General features: G+C 40.9%; 1 protein-coding gene across 2 annotated transcripts in view; it reads right to left on the reverse strand.

Moving 5' to 3' along the window:
• ANO3 (anoctamin 3) overlaps window positions 1-18941 on the reverse strand; it is a gene marked incomplete at both ends in the record, with an annotated part of 222175 nt that overhangs the window by 154465 nt on the left and 48769 nt on the right. The window contains one exon of one of the 2 annotated variants that reach the window (XM_082316696.1): window positions 15584-15658. The exons of the other annotated variant lie outside the window; for it this stretch is intronic. Within the exon in view, the coding sequence (XP_082172822.1) occupies window positions 15584-15658 (75 nt within the window). The remainder of the gene's footprint in view (window positions 1-15583; window positions 15659-18941) is intronic. 2 annotated transcript variants of the gene reach the window in all.

Consider the following 18941-nt stretch of genomic DNA (forward strand, 5'->3'; position numbering starts at 1 on the left):
ATCAGCTCCTTGGTTTAGATATTAACCCCCTATTACTGCTTAGTGCATTTCTGACAGCCAAGTCTTTCATCACCTCCAAGCTAACTCTGTTCAGAACCTGTTAGTTCTTACTATTTGGATTCCTTTGGCCATATACCTGCTCTTTTCCGCAACTGCAATTTTTTACCCCCTCTTTCCCCCCCAAAAAATGCCAAGAAAAAGCACCTTATAAACTGTTAAAAGGAGCAGCAAGAAAAGGCAAAACGGGGGAGGAATGAACACAGTTTATGAGCATGGCCAGCCACTTACTATGTAAAACCTCTACCTGCATGTCATTTGGCTATTTCCACTCACATCGAGATGGAAACAGCATGGCAACAGCATGTGAGCTTGACATGTTACCTGTACATGATGGAGAAGTGAAATTAATTGATACGGTTCATTCAGGAAAGACAGTCTTTCCTGCCATACGTTTCTTTACAGAGCTCAGAACATCAAAGTCCAAGTCCACAGCTGAAAGTCCTAGGATTACAGTAATACAAACAAAATAGTTCAACAAAAACATTAGGATATCCTCTTGGCAGCAGCTAGCACAGTAATGTCATGTCACTGCCTAGCAATATCAGACTTTTCCTTTCCAACTTGTGTAAAATACTGAAGTTCAGATACGGTAATTTTACTTTTAAATTTATCTCACAGCATGCCTGCATTCCTTGTTGGCCAACCTGCCATCTTCCAAAGCAAAAGGAATTACTGAGAATTTCTTCAAAGATGCCTATTTCTTCATTGCAGCATCATCAATGAAATCATAGAAGGGTGTTTCAATTAGCATCTTCACGGAAATTTCTTTCTTCAGCATCATGCTCACATGCAGCTTTGGCCTTACATCCTGTTGCATGACTAGGCTCCTTCATGGCTGCATAACCCTATGCCGGGTACCGTGGCCTCATTGCAGCTCTCCGCTAGAAGTATGGCATGTATTTTCTCTGACAGCAGCATCTGAGAGCGGATCGATGCCAAACATGTGAGCTGCAAGCCCACACGCATATTTACCATGCATCAATCACCTCCCCATCATTTTGGAAGAAACATACTGAGGTGGGTTATCCCATCCCACAGACTTCTGCATTCCACCACCACAGATCTTGCCTGCTTGGCTATACCAGGTGAACTCCCACAAGACTCGTGCCTCCCAGCATTAATGCTATAGACAATGTTTTGCAGAGACATAGCATGGTGCCATCTGGCCTAGCGATCCTGTACTCTGGCCTGGGAGGAACTATACTATTGCACAACAAGAAGACAAGCAATAGTTATGTTGCAGATGCTTTTTTATAAAATTGATCTCTCTAAGTATCCTTAACATCACATCCAATTACAATAATGTGGGCTTTTTTTTAAAAAAAGAAAAAAAAAGGCTTTTTTTCTTTTTATTATAGGGCAAAAGTACGGCACTTTGTTCCATAACTGAGTATTATATGCAGATTTTCAAAGTACCTAAGACTGATGAAAAAGTGGGGTAAGATTTTCAAGCATAATATATTTATGATCACGAATTGCTTTTAATTTGGTCATGATTTATCAATGTCTCTGAAAATTTCAAATAATGAAAAAAGCTTATGCATTTCTATTTTAAATAGTCAGGGAGAAAAAATGTTTCAGAATTTAAATACTGTCTTGTTGAATTTGCAACCCAGAAAGTCAAAGTAATGCAGTAGTGCATGATACCTGAGGAAAAATTAGACATCAGGAAGTGGATGATGGGAGAGGAGCACTTTCCTTGTCTACAGACACCACACTAATTTAATGGCACTGTCATAGGCTCCGTATGAGCTAAAAGGACTCGAGTCAAATCAGCTGTGAATGTTCCCAAGGATTTATTTTAAAAGATATCTAGATTACACTTTGTTCCTATGCACACACAGACAGTCTATTAGTCTGTAAAAACATGGCTTACCCTCAGAAGATATATTTATTTCTACGCCTCTTACATCAGCCAAGTGAACTCACTGCAGACAGGATATTTGCACATTACTCGTGTCCTGGACAAATAGCAATTACATGCCAAATGCTGTAAAAAGAATAATCTCTTGGAACACATAGTATGGACTGTTAAAGAATAATAAACAAGAGTATGAATACTGGGGCTTGTGGACTACTCACCAGAATTATATTGTTACTATATCATTTTGTAGTTGTTACTATATTGTTTTGTAGTTACTAGTTTTTGCAGTGGGATTGGGCTGGTGGAGAAGTGTAAGAGTGTCTAAGAGGTTTGGAGTTCAAGGTTAGGGTGAAAGTTCATAAGGCTTTTGTCTTTTCTTCATTAGGAACATTTCATTTAACACAAATGACTGTATTAGAATGATAGACGTAAATAGCGCTACTGAATAACTGAATCTATCATCTGATTAAATTCAGGCCAAGTTTTCCATCTTGCTTCATCCCACTGGCTACATTCATTTATGCTGCCTTGCAGGCCTGAATTAACAGAAAGCTGGAAGCACTGTACATGATACCTTCAATTTAAGTATAACAGGTTATTTACCTTAAAGCTGGTAGGATAATTTAGGACTCTGTATTTCCAAATCCATTTTTAAAAGGCTTTCATGTGAAACAAATTTAATAGCTCTCCAATACCTGATTCTAAACAACCTGAAAAAAGGCTGACTATTTTTAGTCAAAGTGGAGCTGCACACTATAGAACTGCATTTATTTTACTTAATAAGGTGGTTGTAAATTAAGGTAATAATAGTGTATGCACAGACACAGCTTTCCAAGTCTACTTTTTCTGTTTGTATTAGGGAGGTTTCTAGGCATTGAAAATATTTAGAAATAAGAATGTTTTTGTACTGTAAATATTTATGATGATTGTGTTAATATGGAATTATACTGATTAATTACACAATGCTTCATTGTTTTTAGCAAGTTATCCATGCTAGTTACTCTGAAAATGTATTCTTGTAAATCAGAAACTTTTTTTAAATGCTCATCTGTAAGACAGTAGCAGTTTTGATCTCTCAATTTATTTGCATGCATTTTATTTATTGAAAAACATATATTTTGCAGTGCCTGAAGAGACATTAGTAATCAATTCTATTTCCATGATCATCACAAAAAGAAAATAGAATAAAAAATCAGTACGTACCTACTTCTTGCTCGTTTACAGCGTTTTGATTTCACATGCTCTAAACCGCTACGTCTCAACAGCCTGTTCAGTGGTGTTCAGCGGTTTGTACTGCTCTTTAAGCGAGTGTTGTTCCTGACTATTCCTGCTGCAGAAGTAACGCGAACTGACTGACTGTACTGTATCTTATTTCAGCATCATTTAGAACTATACAGATGAAGTAAGCTGTCAAGAGCAGAAAAATATTTGTCAGTCTCAATGCACCCAAGGCAAAATCCGCAAATTGTTTTCGCGTACTCATTTTAACTTCTTGTTTTTAAAATACATACAAAAGCTTTGCACTTGACATCAAATAGATACCATTTCCCTCTACGAATCGAAAAGAAGAGATATGTAGTACTTTTGTATGTCGTTGTCCAAATCGGAGGACAGCAGCTTCTCAAGACAAAAATGCCAGTTCACCTCAGTCTGTCACCTGCTTCTTGTTTCACTGTTTATCTCAAAAGCACATACTGTCAGTGCTGCAGAAGTGCTTGATGGCTTTATGATGTGCACTCGGAGGGTTAAGAACAGTGGCAAAACATTTATTTACAATGATTATTGAAGCATTCTTCTCTCCTTTATTCCTTTAGACGTATAAAGAAATCATATTCCAGTAAGACTGTGTAAGTTGCACAGTTGCAAGTGTGCACTGTCACTTGAACCAGATCCTTCAGTTCCCCAAACCAGTATAGCACAGTACTCAAGGATAGGTCCCCAATACAGCACGCATAGGAAAATAGAGTAACCTGGCAAATGTACCACTTCCCCCCAGCCTGCGTGCGCACTGGAAAAGCCAGCAGGTAGGTAGGTAGGTTTCAGCCGTCCTACCACCTATTTTTGACTACTTCAGGAAAATGTTTTGCCAGATCACTGGCAAAACCTGAATTTCTAGCTCAATTAAGGTATGTAAACTAGTGTGACTGAAGCAAGACGTTCTGCAACCTAAGAAGACAAATGGTGAGATGGAGAGGAAGCATGATCGCTACAAATTGAGCATTTTAAGGGAGGCAGGGCATGCTATTAGCGGTTTTAGCTTTAAACAAATACTATCCCAAATGAAAAGCCTCACGTTTTTCTGTGTTTCTGCTGTTAACTGTCTTATGAGTCAAACAAAGCTCAATTCAACTTCAGGTGAGAATTTTACCTGAGAAACTTCATGGCTGCAAAAGCCACAATCAATAACAGCCTCGAGGAATCCATGGGGTTCCAAAAACCATCAGCTCGGCTTGGAGAGCGCAGGCTGCCTCTGCAAATTGTCAGCAAGTTGAGCTCTGTGTGTCTGTACATATACGTATACCTGTATTTACACCAATATATACATACAAATATACATATGCATATTTCTTACTACTTTCTCCAGGAAAAGTATCACGCTAACACAGCAGGCTTTAGCATACCGTGCTATGGAGTGCTGCAGCGGATTGTGCAGGGAGTGAAGGTTCTTCTGGGAAAGGCAGGTGGAGGTGGAGGAAGAAGAAAGGTGAAAAAGAGTCTTTAGAGCCCTCTGAAAATCATGCTTTTTTTTCTGACCACTCTGCCAGTTCTGCATCTCCAAGTATAATGCTTTTTGAGTGGTAGTTGAGCCAAAAATATACTTTTATATATATGTGTGTCTGTGTGTGTGTGTGTATATAAAAATTGTGTGTGTGTGTATGAGAGATTTGTCATCACTCCAAGCAATCATTCTGTTCATACTAACTGGTGTTGTAATGGCAATGAACAATGAAAACCACAAATTTTGTGATAGTAGTACATCGGCAAAAAAGATGGCAAGAAAACATGCGAGCCTGGTACCCCATGTTGTTTCTGCCTTTTAGCACGCTGCATCCTAACCAACAAACTTGTTGCCCAGTACTTATGGAATAAAGTTTGTAACAGCATCCAATGCCGTATTTTCCAAATGTAAATGTAGCTTCTGAATAAAAGATGGTTCCCATCGCGTGACTAGATGTATGCGACAACAGTGCTTCCAGTGACGTCGCGATGACGGAGCTATGAGGAGAAGCTCGCCAGAGCTGCTGCCTCAGCCACAGCCTGCTTCCACCGTGCGCCTGGCGGCCCAGAGCAGCAGGATGCGGGTGATGCCGGCACCGGAGGTCTGCACACCGGACAGAGGCAGTAATCCCATCCCAACCAATAGTTGGAATAGGTTAATTGCCTGCATTTTTTTCTCATTCTTAAATTTAATGAATCACAGCAATAACGGCTTATTAAGAAACATGAGCCTTATTTTTTTGGTAATTAATTGGTATCACTATTCAAAGTTATCCATGGCTATTTTTAGTTATATTTGCATTGTAACAGTGACATCCACTGGCCAATATAAATAGCGCCACGTTCTTTTCCACTGAATACGACTTCGTTATTAAACCGATACGGACTTTAAATGCCTAAACAGATTTATTTAGGATTAAAGTAAATAAAATTGTTCAATGTCCAGTAAAACATGGAATATTTTAGAGATTATGGTACTGTACTACCAAACATTTTACTTTAAGCCTAGTCTCCTTTAGGTAAGGAGATTAAAATAAATTAAAAAGTAAAACTAAATCAAACATAGCAGCCAAAGAAAACTAGTCTGAAAAGAAATAGTAATGATGAGCAGATATTTATTTATTCTGAGGATATCCACTTTTCAGTCATTCGGTCTCCAAGAAAATAATAATGTAGAACTTCTTGGCGTGTTAGAATTGAGCTCAATTCTGGATATTGCAAAAAAGAGATTCCCTTTTTATGAGGGCAAATTTATACCAGTGATAAAGATAGTACTGTAACAATATAATAATCCTAGCACGATAAGCAACAGCAAGAACAAATCATGTATCTGTAGTAGAGAGGGTGAGGAGCAGAGGAAATACACCCTGCTAAAGATCAGCTGATGCTTTAAGCTTAGGAGGTTGCAAGATAACCACCCTTCAAGAAAGTCGGAAGTACATTGTATGAGAAATCAGGTAAAAGTAAAATTTAGAGAAAAGAAAGATTATAAATCTATTTCCTGTTTGCTGATGGCTCATGGAAGAATTAAATGGAAAAGGAGCAAAAAAAAAAGAAAATGTGCATAAAACCAGTATACAGATGTATTCATGTAATGAACAAAATGCTGCAAAAACTGAATAAGCCTAAGAGAACTAATCTAATTTCACAACTAGCATTGTCAAGAATGTTTAAATCGAGTTAAAGTTTTTCACTGGTCCTTTAAAAATTATGGCTCTGGCATCTTTTTTTTTTTCCTTCCCCCCCCCCCCCCCAAGAAAAATCACAGCATACTCTCTGTAAACTGTCTATCCTGTTAGGAATGTACACAAATAAAGATAATCCCTATTGCTACAAACATTGCGTATCTGGACCTCTTCCCTGGACTTAAAAGGGAGGACCACCCTGGTGACATGTGGCAAGAAAAATGGTAATAACATAAATCAGCTAATCTTGGTGTTGATGAATTGTTCTGCAGGAAAGGAATTGCAACAGGGAAACTGTTTATGCTGTGAAAAGGAGCCTGTGTTCACAGAAAAGAGCAGCAGGCCAGAACAGGAGGTTCCATGAGGAATGTGGACTTGGAGAGTTGAACTTTGTTCTGACTTTCATAGAATCATAGAATCATTAAGGTTGGAAAAGACCCTTAAGATCATCGAGTCCAACTGTTAACCTAGCACTGCCAAGTCCACCACTAAACCATGTCCTCAAGCACCACGTATACCCTTCTTTTAAATACCTCCAGGGATGGAGACTCAACCACTGCCCTGGGCAGCCTGTTCCAATGCCTGACTGCCCTTTCCAGTGAAGAAGTTTTTCCTAATATCCAACCTAAACTCCCCCTGGTGCAGCTTGAGGCCGTTTCCTCTCGTCCTGTCGCTTCTTACCTGGGAGAAGAGACCGACCCCCACCTCGCTACAGCCTCCTTCCAGGTAGCTGTAGAGAGCAATAAGGTCTGCCCTCAGCCTCCTCTTCTCCAGACTAAACAACCCCAGCTCCCTCAGCCGCTCCTCATAAGACTTGTGCTCCAGACCCTTCACCAGCTTTGTTGCCCTTCTCTGGACACGCTCCAGCACCTCAATGTCCTTCTTGTAGTGAGGGGCCCAAATCTGAACACAGGACTCGAGGTGCGGCCTCACCAGTGCCCAGTACAGGGGCACCATCACCTCCCTGGTCCTGCTGGCCACACTATTCCTGATATGAGCCAGGATGCCATTGGCCTTCTTGGTCATCTGAGCACACTGCTGGCTCATGTTCAGGTGGCTGTCAGCCAGCACCCCCAGGTCCTTTTCTGCCAGGCAGCTCTCCAGCCACTCTTCCCCAAGCCTGTAGTGTTCATGGGGTTGTTGTGACCCAAGTGCAGGACCCGGCACTGAGCCTTGTTGAATCTCATGCAGTTGGCCTTGGCCCAATGATCCAGCCTGTCCAGGTCCCTCTGTAGGGCCTTCCTACCCTCCAGCAGATCGACACTTCCACCCAACTTGGTGTCATCTGCAAACTTACTGAGGGTGCACTCAGTCCCCTCATCCAGATCATCAATGAAGATGTTGAACAGGACCGGCCCCAGTACCGAGCCCTGGGGAACACCACTCGTGACCGGCCGCCAACTGGATTTGACTCCATTCACCACCACTCTCTGGGCCCGGCCGTCCAGCCAGTTTTTAACCCAGCGGACAACGCACTTATCCAAGCCGTGTACACTTATCCAAGCCATGGACTGGATAATCCGTTTCTGTCCGTCTGTCAGTACTGGAGAAATAAAATGTTCAAAACAATGTTCAAGTACGGTGGGAGGAAAATGGTCACTGATATCTCCCTGCAAGAGCTGTTTGTCTGAATATAAGGCGCTTGTCATTTTTATGCCACTGCTTTTGTCTGGGATGCAGATTTCAGGAGAGGCATCAGGAAGAGGAAGCACGCTGCAGCTTCCTGGAGAGTTATTAGAGTTATTTCAGATAAATCAGTTATTTGTCTGAGTTATTTGTGCCATGGGGTCCTCCTTTCAGTATAAACAGACTCAAGCATGAGTAATAAAAATAAAAAAATTAGCCTGTTCAGAGAACAGCTGTCAGCTACTGCTCTTCCTCCTTTGCAGGGCATAGCTCATGCTGCCTCTGTGCTCATGCAGCCTTATCAACCTAGCACCTACAGCATTATATGCACAGAAATGGATTTCTTCTCAAAACCAGGTAAGACGTAGAACTTGAAGCAGCCCATGAAGTACATTGATGTAGCTTCCCTTACAAGCCTGGAAGGAGAGGACTACACAGATACCACAGAGGTAGCATGACAATAACATGGAGGCAGATTTTCCCTTTGCTAGGTGGGCTGGAAGTAGACCCTTGCTTGCAGAAGGCAGGGGCTGGTAGGAACTATTCCACCCTCCACAAAGGAGTCCTGCTTCTGTTTCCTTATCTGACCTCATTTAAAAAATACCAGACCATTCACTGTTATTGGTTCTTGTTTTTCAACCACAGCTTTGTATTTTGAAAGTGGTACCAGTAGGTGAAAATCTCAGCTTTTTTTTTTTTTTTTTTTGAAACAGAAGCTGCTGAAACCTGAAATCACAACCCAGAGTGATGGAAATAGTCCAGTTACAAGTAATTGCAAGGAACAACTTAAAAAACACATACCGTCATGATCCATTAGTTTTTCCTCTAGGGATCAACAGTGCTAAGGTTATCCCTATTTTAACAAGCAGTGGAGTGAGGAAGAGACAAGATATTAAGGATATTATAAATTTCAAAGAAACTCAAATGTTTCATTTCTATGCCTTCCTTGCCCTGGACCTGCCTGTCTGCACCCTACCCACACCTGGGCATTCAGTCCTAGGGTTTCCTCCTCTTTTCCCTGGTTATTAATGGAGCTGCATCTACCAGCACCAAACAGCCATGAGTCTCATGATTAATGTTCTTCTAGAAAGTATAAGAAATAATTCAAATCTCTGCTCTCCTCAAGCCCATTTCACACCAATTAAATATTTATGTGACCACAGGAGAAGGTATTTGGTGGCATGTGATTTCAGCTGGGTGAAAATTACTGCTATGATAAATACTTAATAATTTAGATGAACCAGTGCCTCCTAGAACAGCTTCAGTAAGAGAAAAAGGAAACATCTGGTAGATAGGAGACACCTGGAATCTGGGCAGTTTACACTCCGCTATATGCTCTGAGACACAGCACTCAATGAATCTTTTAACATATTTTAACGGTGTTGTCCCCCTCATGCCACAGACAGCTACGACAGCTTCTACGTTTTTCCTTTCCTGGCCCGTGACCTACCCAGCTGCTTTGCTGAAGTGGGAATGCTGGTACGTACATGCTAAATGCACGAAAAAAGTTTCCCGAGGAGCTGTGCTCGGTGTGAGTTACGTTCAGCTGAGGGGCTGTGTAAACATGCTGACAGCACCAGGCTCCAGCGGTAAAATAGGCTTGGGGGTGCCCACTATGCAGGGCCGGGGTTGAGCTGGGTATGTCTGCTCACAGAAATGGAAACTGGGGCAAGAACTCGGCTGGGCTCAGGCCATACGTGGCACTAAGAAGATCAGCGAAGTCTGGAAGGAGGTTAACTTCAATTTCAATCGAATTATCTGCAATATCTTTGCAAAAATCTCCCTTGCATCTGTCCAATACCATTTTTCCTGTAAGCATCTACCAAAAGAAAGACATATTTGGAAAGCAAAATAAAGGTAAACGCCTGAATATAATTTATAATTACTAGCAAAAGTTGATTACACATTCACCAACACACAAACATGTACAAGCCCCTTATGTCTTGTAAATCTAAGGAGTTGAGGCAGATTCCACATACACAGGTTGTGATTTACAACGCTGAAAGAAAAAAAGATAGGAAGCAGAAACTATACGCCATTAAATATAAAGATGTCTGAAGAAGAAACTAAATACTTAGGAAAATAAATTTGAAAGCAAAATGTTTATACATATATATATATATATATATATGAAAGGCAGGAAAGATGTTTTTATAGACTTTACTGCCCTCTATATGCTTCTTAGTATTTTGAATAATTGGAAAACATAGTGTAATCTGACTCTTGAAACAAAGCCTTTGGCAAGCAGCCTTAATGAAGACTGCATTAAGTTTAAACTCTCTTGAAAGATTAGAGCAATAAAAAAAGAAAAAAGAGTTTTCATAAATTGTGGTTTCATAAACTCAAACCTAACTTATAAGGAGGACAATCAGGTAAAATTAGAGTAGGGGCAAATGTTAGCACTGAGGTTATATGTAACTGCTTGAGCATCTACAATGCCAGTATCTAGAGAAAAAAAAAATTGTCAGACCTACCTCAACTAAAAAAATATTATATACAATTTAATTAGTGAAAATCACTGGTAGCAGAGAACTGGAATCATATTCTTAGGCCTGATCTTCTCTAGAGCTGAGTTGGGATTGTACAGTAACAAAGATTTGTCTTCCTTTTATTTCACTGAAGAAATTGATGAACAGTAATGGAAGTGGGAGAAAGTAAAAGGATATTAGGGGTCTAAAAACTAATTGTATAAATACATACGGTACTGCAAAATACCCCTCTTTTCCCTTACAAGTTTTCTGTGATGTTAAGTCAGTCATTTAAATCAACCTTCTGTACAGTTCCTAAAACTAATATAAGATCTAACTCTATTTTCCAGTTTCCAAAATTAAATATTTAATTTTTATCACAGCATAGATACTTTCTAATACAGTAGCTTTCCTCCACTCCAGGTTCCCTCATCCAGAAAAAAACAGGCAATTCTTTTAAAAGCTAGCAATTCCAGAGATTTCTTTTCTTGATATGTTCTGGTATGCAACCGTGCCATCTCTAAATCCTTAAAAGGTCATGAAATTTATAGAACCAGTGCATAAAGATGATAAAAAGATGTAACATTTAAATTGCCCCGTTTGGTTTCTGCCCATCCTATTTTTCACATGTTCTAAAATGGGTATTTCTACAGCTGTTCCCAAACACTGGATCTTTCAGACTGTCATTAGTTGGATGAAGACATTGTTGGGAAATATAAAAACAGTTCAGTGTCCACTAGGAACTCTTAAAAATTAACCACCTCAAAAGCATTTAATTTTTGAGAGACTTCTGAAGGTGTATCAAATTACAAAACATCCTCCGCAGATTTTTTTTTTCCCTTGTTCCCCTACTCTTGAGTACACAAAACTGTTCAAAAAGGAGAAACAAAAGCCCCAATCTTGTAATCATGGCGTATGGATTGACTCACTGCATAGATCAATCCACTGAAAAGTCAGCTGAAAGGAAAAAGGACAAACAGATGGCTATCTATAATAAATACAGACATTTACATAGAGAGCATTTAAGGGTTTTTTTTTTTAACCTTTTCCACATAAAGATTACGCTTGTACAAAATTATTTAAAAAGGGGTTTCAAATAACAGAGTCTTTTAGAGATATTTCGCAATAATTTACTCCAAGAACAATTAATATCCTGGTTTATACTATCAGTGTGAACAGTCAGAAACAAGACTGAGTAATCCCCAGATATCACCAATGGAAATTTTTTAGGACTGTATACGTATGTACGCGTGTGTGCACAGCATATATATTTACACACCTAACATTGGAAAAATGTTGGGAAAGTCACAAATTAAACCTACTCCTAATATTGAGAATCCTGCCCAGTGGCCCAAGGGACGCCAGGCCCTCTCCTCCCCTCTCCCTCGGGGCTCGGTGCAGAGGAGATGGCACCTCCCCAGGCTCCAGGGGCAGGGCCGGGGAAGAAGGGCCCACGCAACACTTGGCACTCAGCAATTCTTTTATGGAGTGCTGGGAGGCCTTGCGCAGGCCGGCTGCGCCTCCCTTTCCCGCCGGCGGGATGTCTGGAAGCTTTGCCCCCTCTCAGCCACTGTCGGGCATGGGGGCTGCGCCACTTGCAGGGAGTGGGTCGGTGGGGGGTCACCGAGGACCCCCGACCCTCCTGCAACACCCTTGCCACCATCTTGTCCAGGGGAGCCCAGGCACGGGCTGAGGAGGGGGCTGGAGCCCAGGCACACGAGGGGAGGTGGAGGGCAGTCCCTGCATCCAAGGGGAAGCAGATGGGTACAGGAGAGCGATCCCCAGGAAAGGGGCCCTCAGACCCTCCTCCTTCTCCCACATGAGGCCATCTTTCAGGCCACAGGCCCCCCACATCCCAGAACAGCCGTATATGGCCACGTACTTTGCCATCACACTGGCCTCCTGATGTCACGAGCTACCTTGCAGATCTTTGTTCTAGACCCTATAAATACAGGGACCCTGGCAGCTGGCCCACAATTTCCTGAGCTTCGAGGCCCTCAGATTCCAAGAGTGAGTGGAAGAAAGGGGTCCCACAGCAGCCAGGCACATGGCTGCCCACATTTGCGTGGGAAGGCAGACAGGCGGCTGCAGGAGAGGCAGAGGAGGCAGCATCAAAGGTGGGGCACCATCAGCCGCATGGTAGCGATGGCTGTCGCTCATGTGGCTGATGGTGTGGAGCCCATGGAGGTGGACCCACCAGAAGATCAAGAATAACCAATAGAAGCAGATCCACATCCAGCATGGCTCCCCTGGCACCACTACACTGTGCCAAGGCTCCCCTCTGTGACACCATCAACATGGCGTCGCAGGAGAGCCCAGCTAGTGCCCTACCATCGGCCTACACTCTGCACCTGGCATTAGCTGGGAGGCCCAGCCTCCGTGCCTGGCCATCCTGCGGGCTCACCCATTCCATCTGCTGGCATCAGCAATTATTGTGTTGATTTCCCCGAGTGGTGCGAGACCTTCTTTCCCACCCCCCACGCCTCCTGAAGGGGTGCCATCTCCTCCGCTCTGAGCCCCAAGAAAAGGGGATGAGACAACCTGGCTTCTGCCAGGCTGCTGCACCAGGGCAGCAGGAGTTGTCCCTCAGAGGGCCGCTGAGGTCTCTGGGGCCTGGAGGTGGGGTTTCTTCAGTCTGCAGCCAAGAAGGTTGCCCGACGGGTGGTTGAAGATGAAGCCAGACCCTCCACAGCTATGCACAAAGAATAGCAACAGATTAAGCAAAGAAATTAGAGAGACAGCTGTTCCTTTGGAGAAGCAGAAGACCAGTTCTGCCAGGAAGAAGTGCTGGCTTTCAGCGTTAAGGTCCCTTCTATCTGCTTCATTAGGAGTTCTTTTCAAGGTTGGGTAATAAACAATTTTAAAAACCCCAAAACAATAAACCAAGAAAATAACTGTAAAAATGCTTTCCTCCTCTCTTATTTGGTCTCTTCTCTTAATAGGGCCTGTAGTGATAGGACAAGGAGTAATGGTTTTAAACTGAAAGAGGGTAGATGTAGATTAGATACAAGGAAGAAATTCTTCACTATGAGGGTGGTGAGGCACTGGAACGGGTTGCCCAGAGAGGTGGTAGACGCCACATTCCTGGAAACATTCAAGGTCAGGTTGGATGGGGCTCTAGTTGAAGATGTCCCTGCTCATTGCAGGAGGGCTGGACTAGATGACCTTTAAAGGTCCCTTCCAACCCAAACCATTCTATCATTCTGTGATTAGCCCTGGAACTTGGAAAGTACCGGAAGTATATTGAACAGCTCATTTGAATCCATGCATATCTTCTGCTTAACAACATCTATGTGTAACCACTATGGACCAGCTGTATTCCTGGATCACCAGGGTGTATCTTGAATGTGTTTGAAAAAAAAGAGCACCTTGCCCTACACACTCAGATCGGGCTTGTTGTTCAATGGGTGTCTGCCTTTGAGAGATCTCTTTGCATTTTGTTTTGGCTAGTTGTTTTTCCAGGGTATAACTATATATAGCCTGATGTTTACAATGCTTACGTTATTTACAAAGAATTCCTACTGCAAAAAGTAATTCATAGTAAAGGAAGAGAGAAAATATTTTTTCTACATACATATTGAAATGAAATTCATTTCATATTGAAATGAAAACATATTGAATACTTACTCTGTTTTATTAGGAGTGTATTTAGTTTTGAATCATTTTGTAGGCCAACATTTATTTTGGTTTTGCTTCAACACATTCTAGACTCTCTCAACACAGTCTTTCTCTTTTAACCATGTCAGTAGTTTGACTTCTTTCTATGAGCAGGGCTAGTGTTTTCGTCACTCGGAGTCCCGGCTGCACCTCTACAACACCTGGGAAGCTGATACGCAGCATTTCTGTGTACCACATTTTATTTAGAGAATATGTTAATACCAAAGACAGCTGTTAAAGGACTGCCTTCATTCCACCGCAAGTAACATGATCTGTCCATCCCTCTGTCCCCGGAACAACGCGCTCTCTGTTTAAACACTCCTAAAAGCCACATATGAGTGGCAAGACTGAGTGCAAACGATGGGACAAGGGACAGTTCTGGTTCTTCTGTAGAAATAGTCAGGCTGGACAGACAGATACAGCTCCATGACTTGCCAAGCATACAGCCCTGACTTGTTACTTGCCAGTGGTCTATGATAGCCATATACCATGGCTGCTGTGGATATAGCAGTAGTCCAACCCATTGCCATGAAAAATGAGGATGCCATCTCAGGTCTACTGCAGCCGACAGAAATGCGGACTCACAGAATTTTACCTGTCTATACAAATACGTGCTTATGATGTACTTCAAATTCCTCCTGTTTATAAAGGTATGTGAAATTTAAAGAGTTCACTGTTTTCATTTGCCTTTGGCAAATTTGTGCATTTGATTTTGTGCAAGACATTGTAAACGCATGAAAAAGTGGCGTTATTCATAAAGTACAAGGTAGAGTTTTTAAACAGCTATTTTCATACATTAAGCAGCTAAAATGGTTGTGAATAACCAAGTCCATGCTCCAAAGTGCGATAATCTTAAAACTACTACAGACTGCATCTGCCTCATCTTGTTGCTAAGGTCAGCTCAACTCACGACAATACCCAGCGAGTCGCTATTTGTGCACGTTGTACTCACACCCACAAACATGGGATACAGATGAATGTTCCTGTTGGCCTTTCAATGGTCAGTGTTGTTGTACTGAGTAGCTTGGCCAGGCCTTGATACAGCCCTGAATATGAAGACACACACAAATTTTATTGTTTGATAAAGGCAGCCTGCTGTATTAATGTGGACCCTCACTGGAGTCATGGGAGGCATTAGTTAATCTGTTGGGCCGACACAGTCCCCACAGACACACCAAGCACACACACTACACTGGAGTGTGAGACAAGAAATAATTCTATCACAGCACTAATGAAAATACAAAACAAAATGAAAAACCAGTGAGTTTTCTCCTGCTAACACAGAGACCGGTTTTTAGGAGTCCTTTTAATACCTGTGGCAGAGCTAAAGGCTTCGTATTTCTTTGCAGCACCAACAGGAGAAAATGATACTGGTGCAGATTGTGTGGTGTCAAAGAGTCCCAACAGCTCAGTCCTGAGGTCCAGATCACCTCGGCAGCCCCCCCCAGGCACCAGTAAGTGCTCTCTGAATGTAGCCGGCCATACCTCCTTGTACAGCAGCTTACCAGCAGCCTTCGAACTCATATTCCTCCTGTTTATATGACACCTCTTCCTCTCCCTTTGCTTCAGCTTTCCCCCCTCTGAAACAGAAATGCCTATTTAGATAAGCATTACAGAAAAGGATCATCTCACAGGTGTGTCCAGCATTCATCATTATTAATTGTTCACTTTTGGCAGAAAGCATTCATAACTTAAAGAAGAGAATATCTGAATAAAATCAGGATTCTCAAAGAACTTAACTTCTATTAAATAAGTAAATCAAAATCATAGGGCAGAACATCAGCAAAACATCAGGAATTTGGAAAAAATTGTAGAAGCTCAAGTGGACTCCCAGTGGAAATAGTCAGGCTTATTAAAAGCACATGCTTCTTTACATGCTTCAAGATTTATGAAACGCTTTGTCATCCTAGGATGATAAAAGCTAGAATCAAAGATACTACCTTAGCATACTTTGTTAAAGCAAATAGTAAATCTCCAATGGATGAAATTTTGGTTCCTTTAGAAATGGCATGTTCCCCTTGAATAGTTCTGTAAATAATATCAACAGGAAAATAATTTCTGGAGTGTTACTATAAAGATCACCAAACTTAAATAATTCTGTCTGGGGGAAAGTAACAGCAATGGGGCTGCTGGCATCCTGGCAAACCAGAAAGCCTGTGACATGAAGTAAAATACAAAACTATGATATGCTAAATCCCATGAGATTCCTTTCAGCCATAAAAGTTTAACTTCTGTGTATGAATCTGCAGAGTTTTGAGGATGTGCCCAGGTGATATGGTCAAAAGCGATGATGTGAACAAACAGAAAAGGATGTTGTTTACTATCATATGTACCATTCTTGATCTGGATACGTTGCACTTTAGTTTTCCGTAAATCTTCCCATATGTTCATTTGGATATTTTTTAGAAGCATAGAAACTAATTGAAGAGATTGATAATATCCATTATCACAATTACAACTTAAATCTAAAAGTAGACACCCAAAAGGATAATTGAATCTATTCTCCACATGTAGACTAATGGTATGAAAATGAAGAAGCATGAAACACTGTTCTATTGAAAGAAAAAGGATTTAAGTAAAATGGGAATATAATGGTTATTTCAGAATGAATTTCCAGGGAACAGTGTAAGTTTTAAAACTGGCTCACTCAAGCCAGTAATCGTTAGAAATGAACAAGACTGGCTTGAACAGCTGAATTATTACTATTTGAGAGTTATCTTGCCTCAAGGCCAAGTGATTTCTACTGCTCTCCTATCAGCTAGATGGAAAATTGTGAGACTCTAGCTTCGGGGGGAATTAATGGCTCTTTAGCATGCTCTTGTGTTTTTCTCATGTCTATTATCACTTCAACAGTATCAACTTAAATGGTCTCCTTACTTTATTAATTGGAAATAGATGCACATTTTTATTTTACTTTATGCACAAGTTCAATTGCACTTAAAGACAAATGTTGATCTTCTGTACTGTGTACGTGTTCTTTTTTGATTGCACAGTTATCTGATCAGAGTTCTACTAGCCTTTGATTTATTTAGCCAATGCACACATAAGGAAAGTTTTAGACCAACTTTCTGTCACAGAATTTATGGCAGCAAATCAAAACGTCAAAAGAAATTAACAGTTCTACCCTCACTGGTGCTAATGGAAAGCGTCAGGTCCTCTTCATGGTGTTGTGTTACCATGGGTAAAATTGCTGCCTCTGATTAGCAGGATATTTGGCTCAGTAACAACAATATTTTTCCTCGTGGTACCATATGTAGAAAGCAAAAAGTCTTAATTTCAATAATTTTAATTTGAATTCTCAGGAGTCAAAAGATTAACTCCATCATCGTAAAATGTACAAAAGCATCACTCCAGATGTAAGCAACAAACATCACCTTTGTGTATTTTCTAATTCTTATTTCAACATTAGGTAAACTGATCTATTTTACCCAAAATAGTCCAAAGGCTAGTCTCTTGGGAAATCTGCCAAAAAGCTGTTTTTGTGCAGAAGTTTACTGAAAGACATTTTATTACTTTAGATGTATTAAAATAGCTTGCAAAACTACCTTTAAACCTTTCTAGCATCTTTTTACCTCCCTAAGTAACACGCTATTGTTCCATTATCCAAGAGAGAGCATTATAACATGAAAGAAAACTGCTGAGAATATTTTTCCCAAAATTTCTCTAAATTTCTTCTATTTAAATACCAGAGGTTTATTTATTCCTCATTCAATAAATTTAAAAAGTAGCTTGCAGCAGCACAATTCCTACAGATTCTTTGGATAGGACACCAAAATAGTAGTCAGAAATGGGAACATTTAAATGTCGTGACCTTATAGAAACAGTCTTCAGAGGGACTTTTGGGAAGAAATCACTAGGAAAAGGTCCTGACAGCTATTCCCAATACAATTGTTTATTTCCCCAGTCTGCACCAGTTCTTCACAGAGTTCTTTACTAACAGCATTTGGGAAATGCCCACTAAAAAAGATTTCATCTCAAACTCTCATGCAAGAAACAACCTTAAAAATTAACTTAAGATAAAGAATGTAAGTCAAAGGCCAGGTTTCATTACAAGTGCTCTATAATTCCTATGGAAAACATATCATAAACCCATCAACTTCACAGATGTTCTTCCAAGAGTATATGCAGACTAAGAAAGAAAAAAGAAGGAGCCTATAAAGCATCACATACTGAAGCCTAAATAATGTTCAATCAGTCAGATATATCTCCTGATCAAGTAGGGAACAAATGAGTGCCAACATCTTCCTGAAGATATCCAAACCAAAATTCCCTAAAAGAAAGAATCTGGTACTGCAATGCATCTAGCAGAAACAGCTGCTGGAAATCATATTTCCATTTCTCTGACAAAGATATGGTGGGGTCAAAGATCAATGCGGCTGAGCTGCACTGGTCTGCTTATCCTGCAGAGATGCGATACAATTAGGGAGTCATATAAATCAGTTCAAGTTGAAATGACTCTTTGAAAGCATCAGTGAATAACACAGTCAATGCAGACTAGCTTCATGAGGCTAACTAGGGGTAGATAACTTAAGAGAGAACATCCTGTAGAGGAGAAATTAACGTACCACTTTTTTTAAAAAAAATCTTATAGAAAAAAACCAGAATCTCTTCCTGATACCTTGTGTCCTCCTTAAACAGTTAATTTAGTACAGGCACTCAGTCAATCCAAACTTTTTTGGTATTTCATTTTAAAAGTGAACTCTAGAAGGCGTTTGCTTATACAGTTTCAGTGATGAATGGCATTTACTAGCTGCAATTAAATTCTGAACTTTCCTAACAAAGTCTGAACTGAGGTTTTTGAGTAGGAGAAGCAAGCTTAATGAATGCCAGCATGATCAAAGCCTGCGGTCAGGACAGCCAGAA

This window comes from Platalea leucorodia (assembly GCF_965183815.1).
Source record: "Platalea leucorodia genome assembly, chromosome: 7".
NCBI lineage: Eukaryota > Metazoa > Chordata > Aves > Pelecaniformes > Threskiornithidae > Platalea > Platalea leucorodia.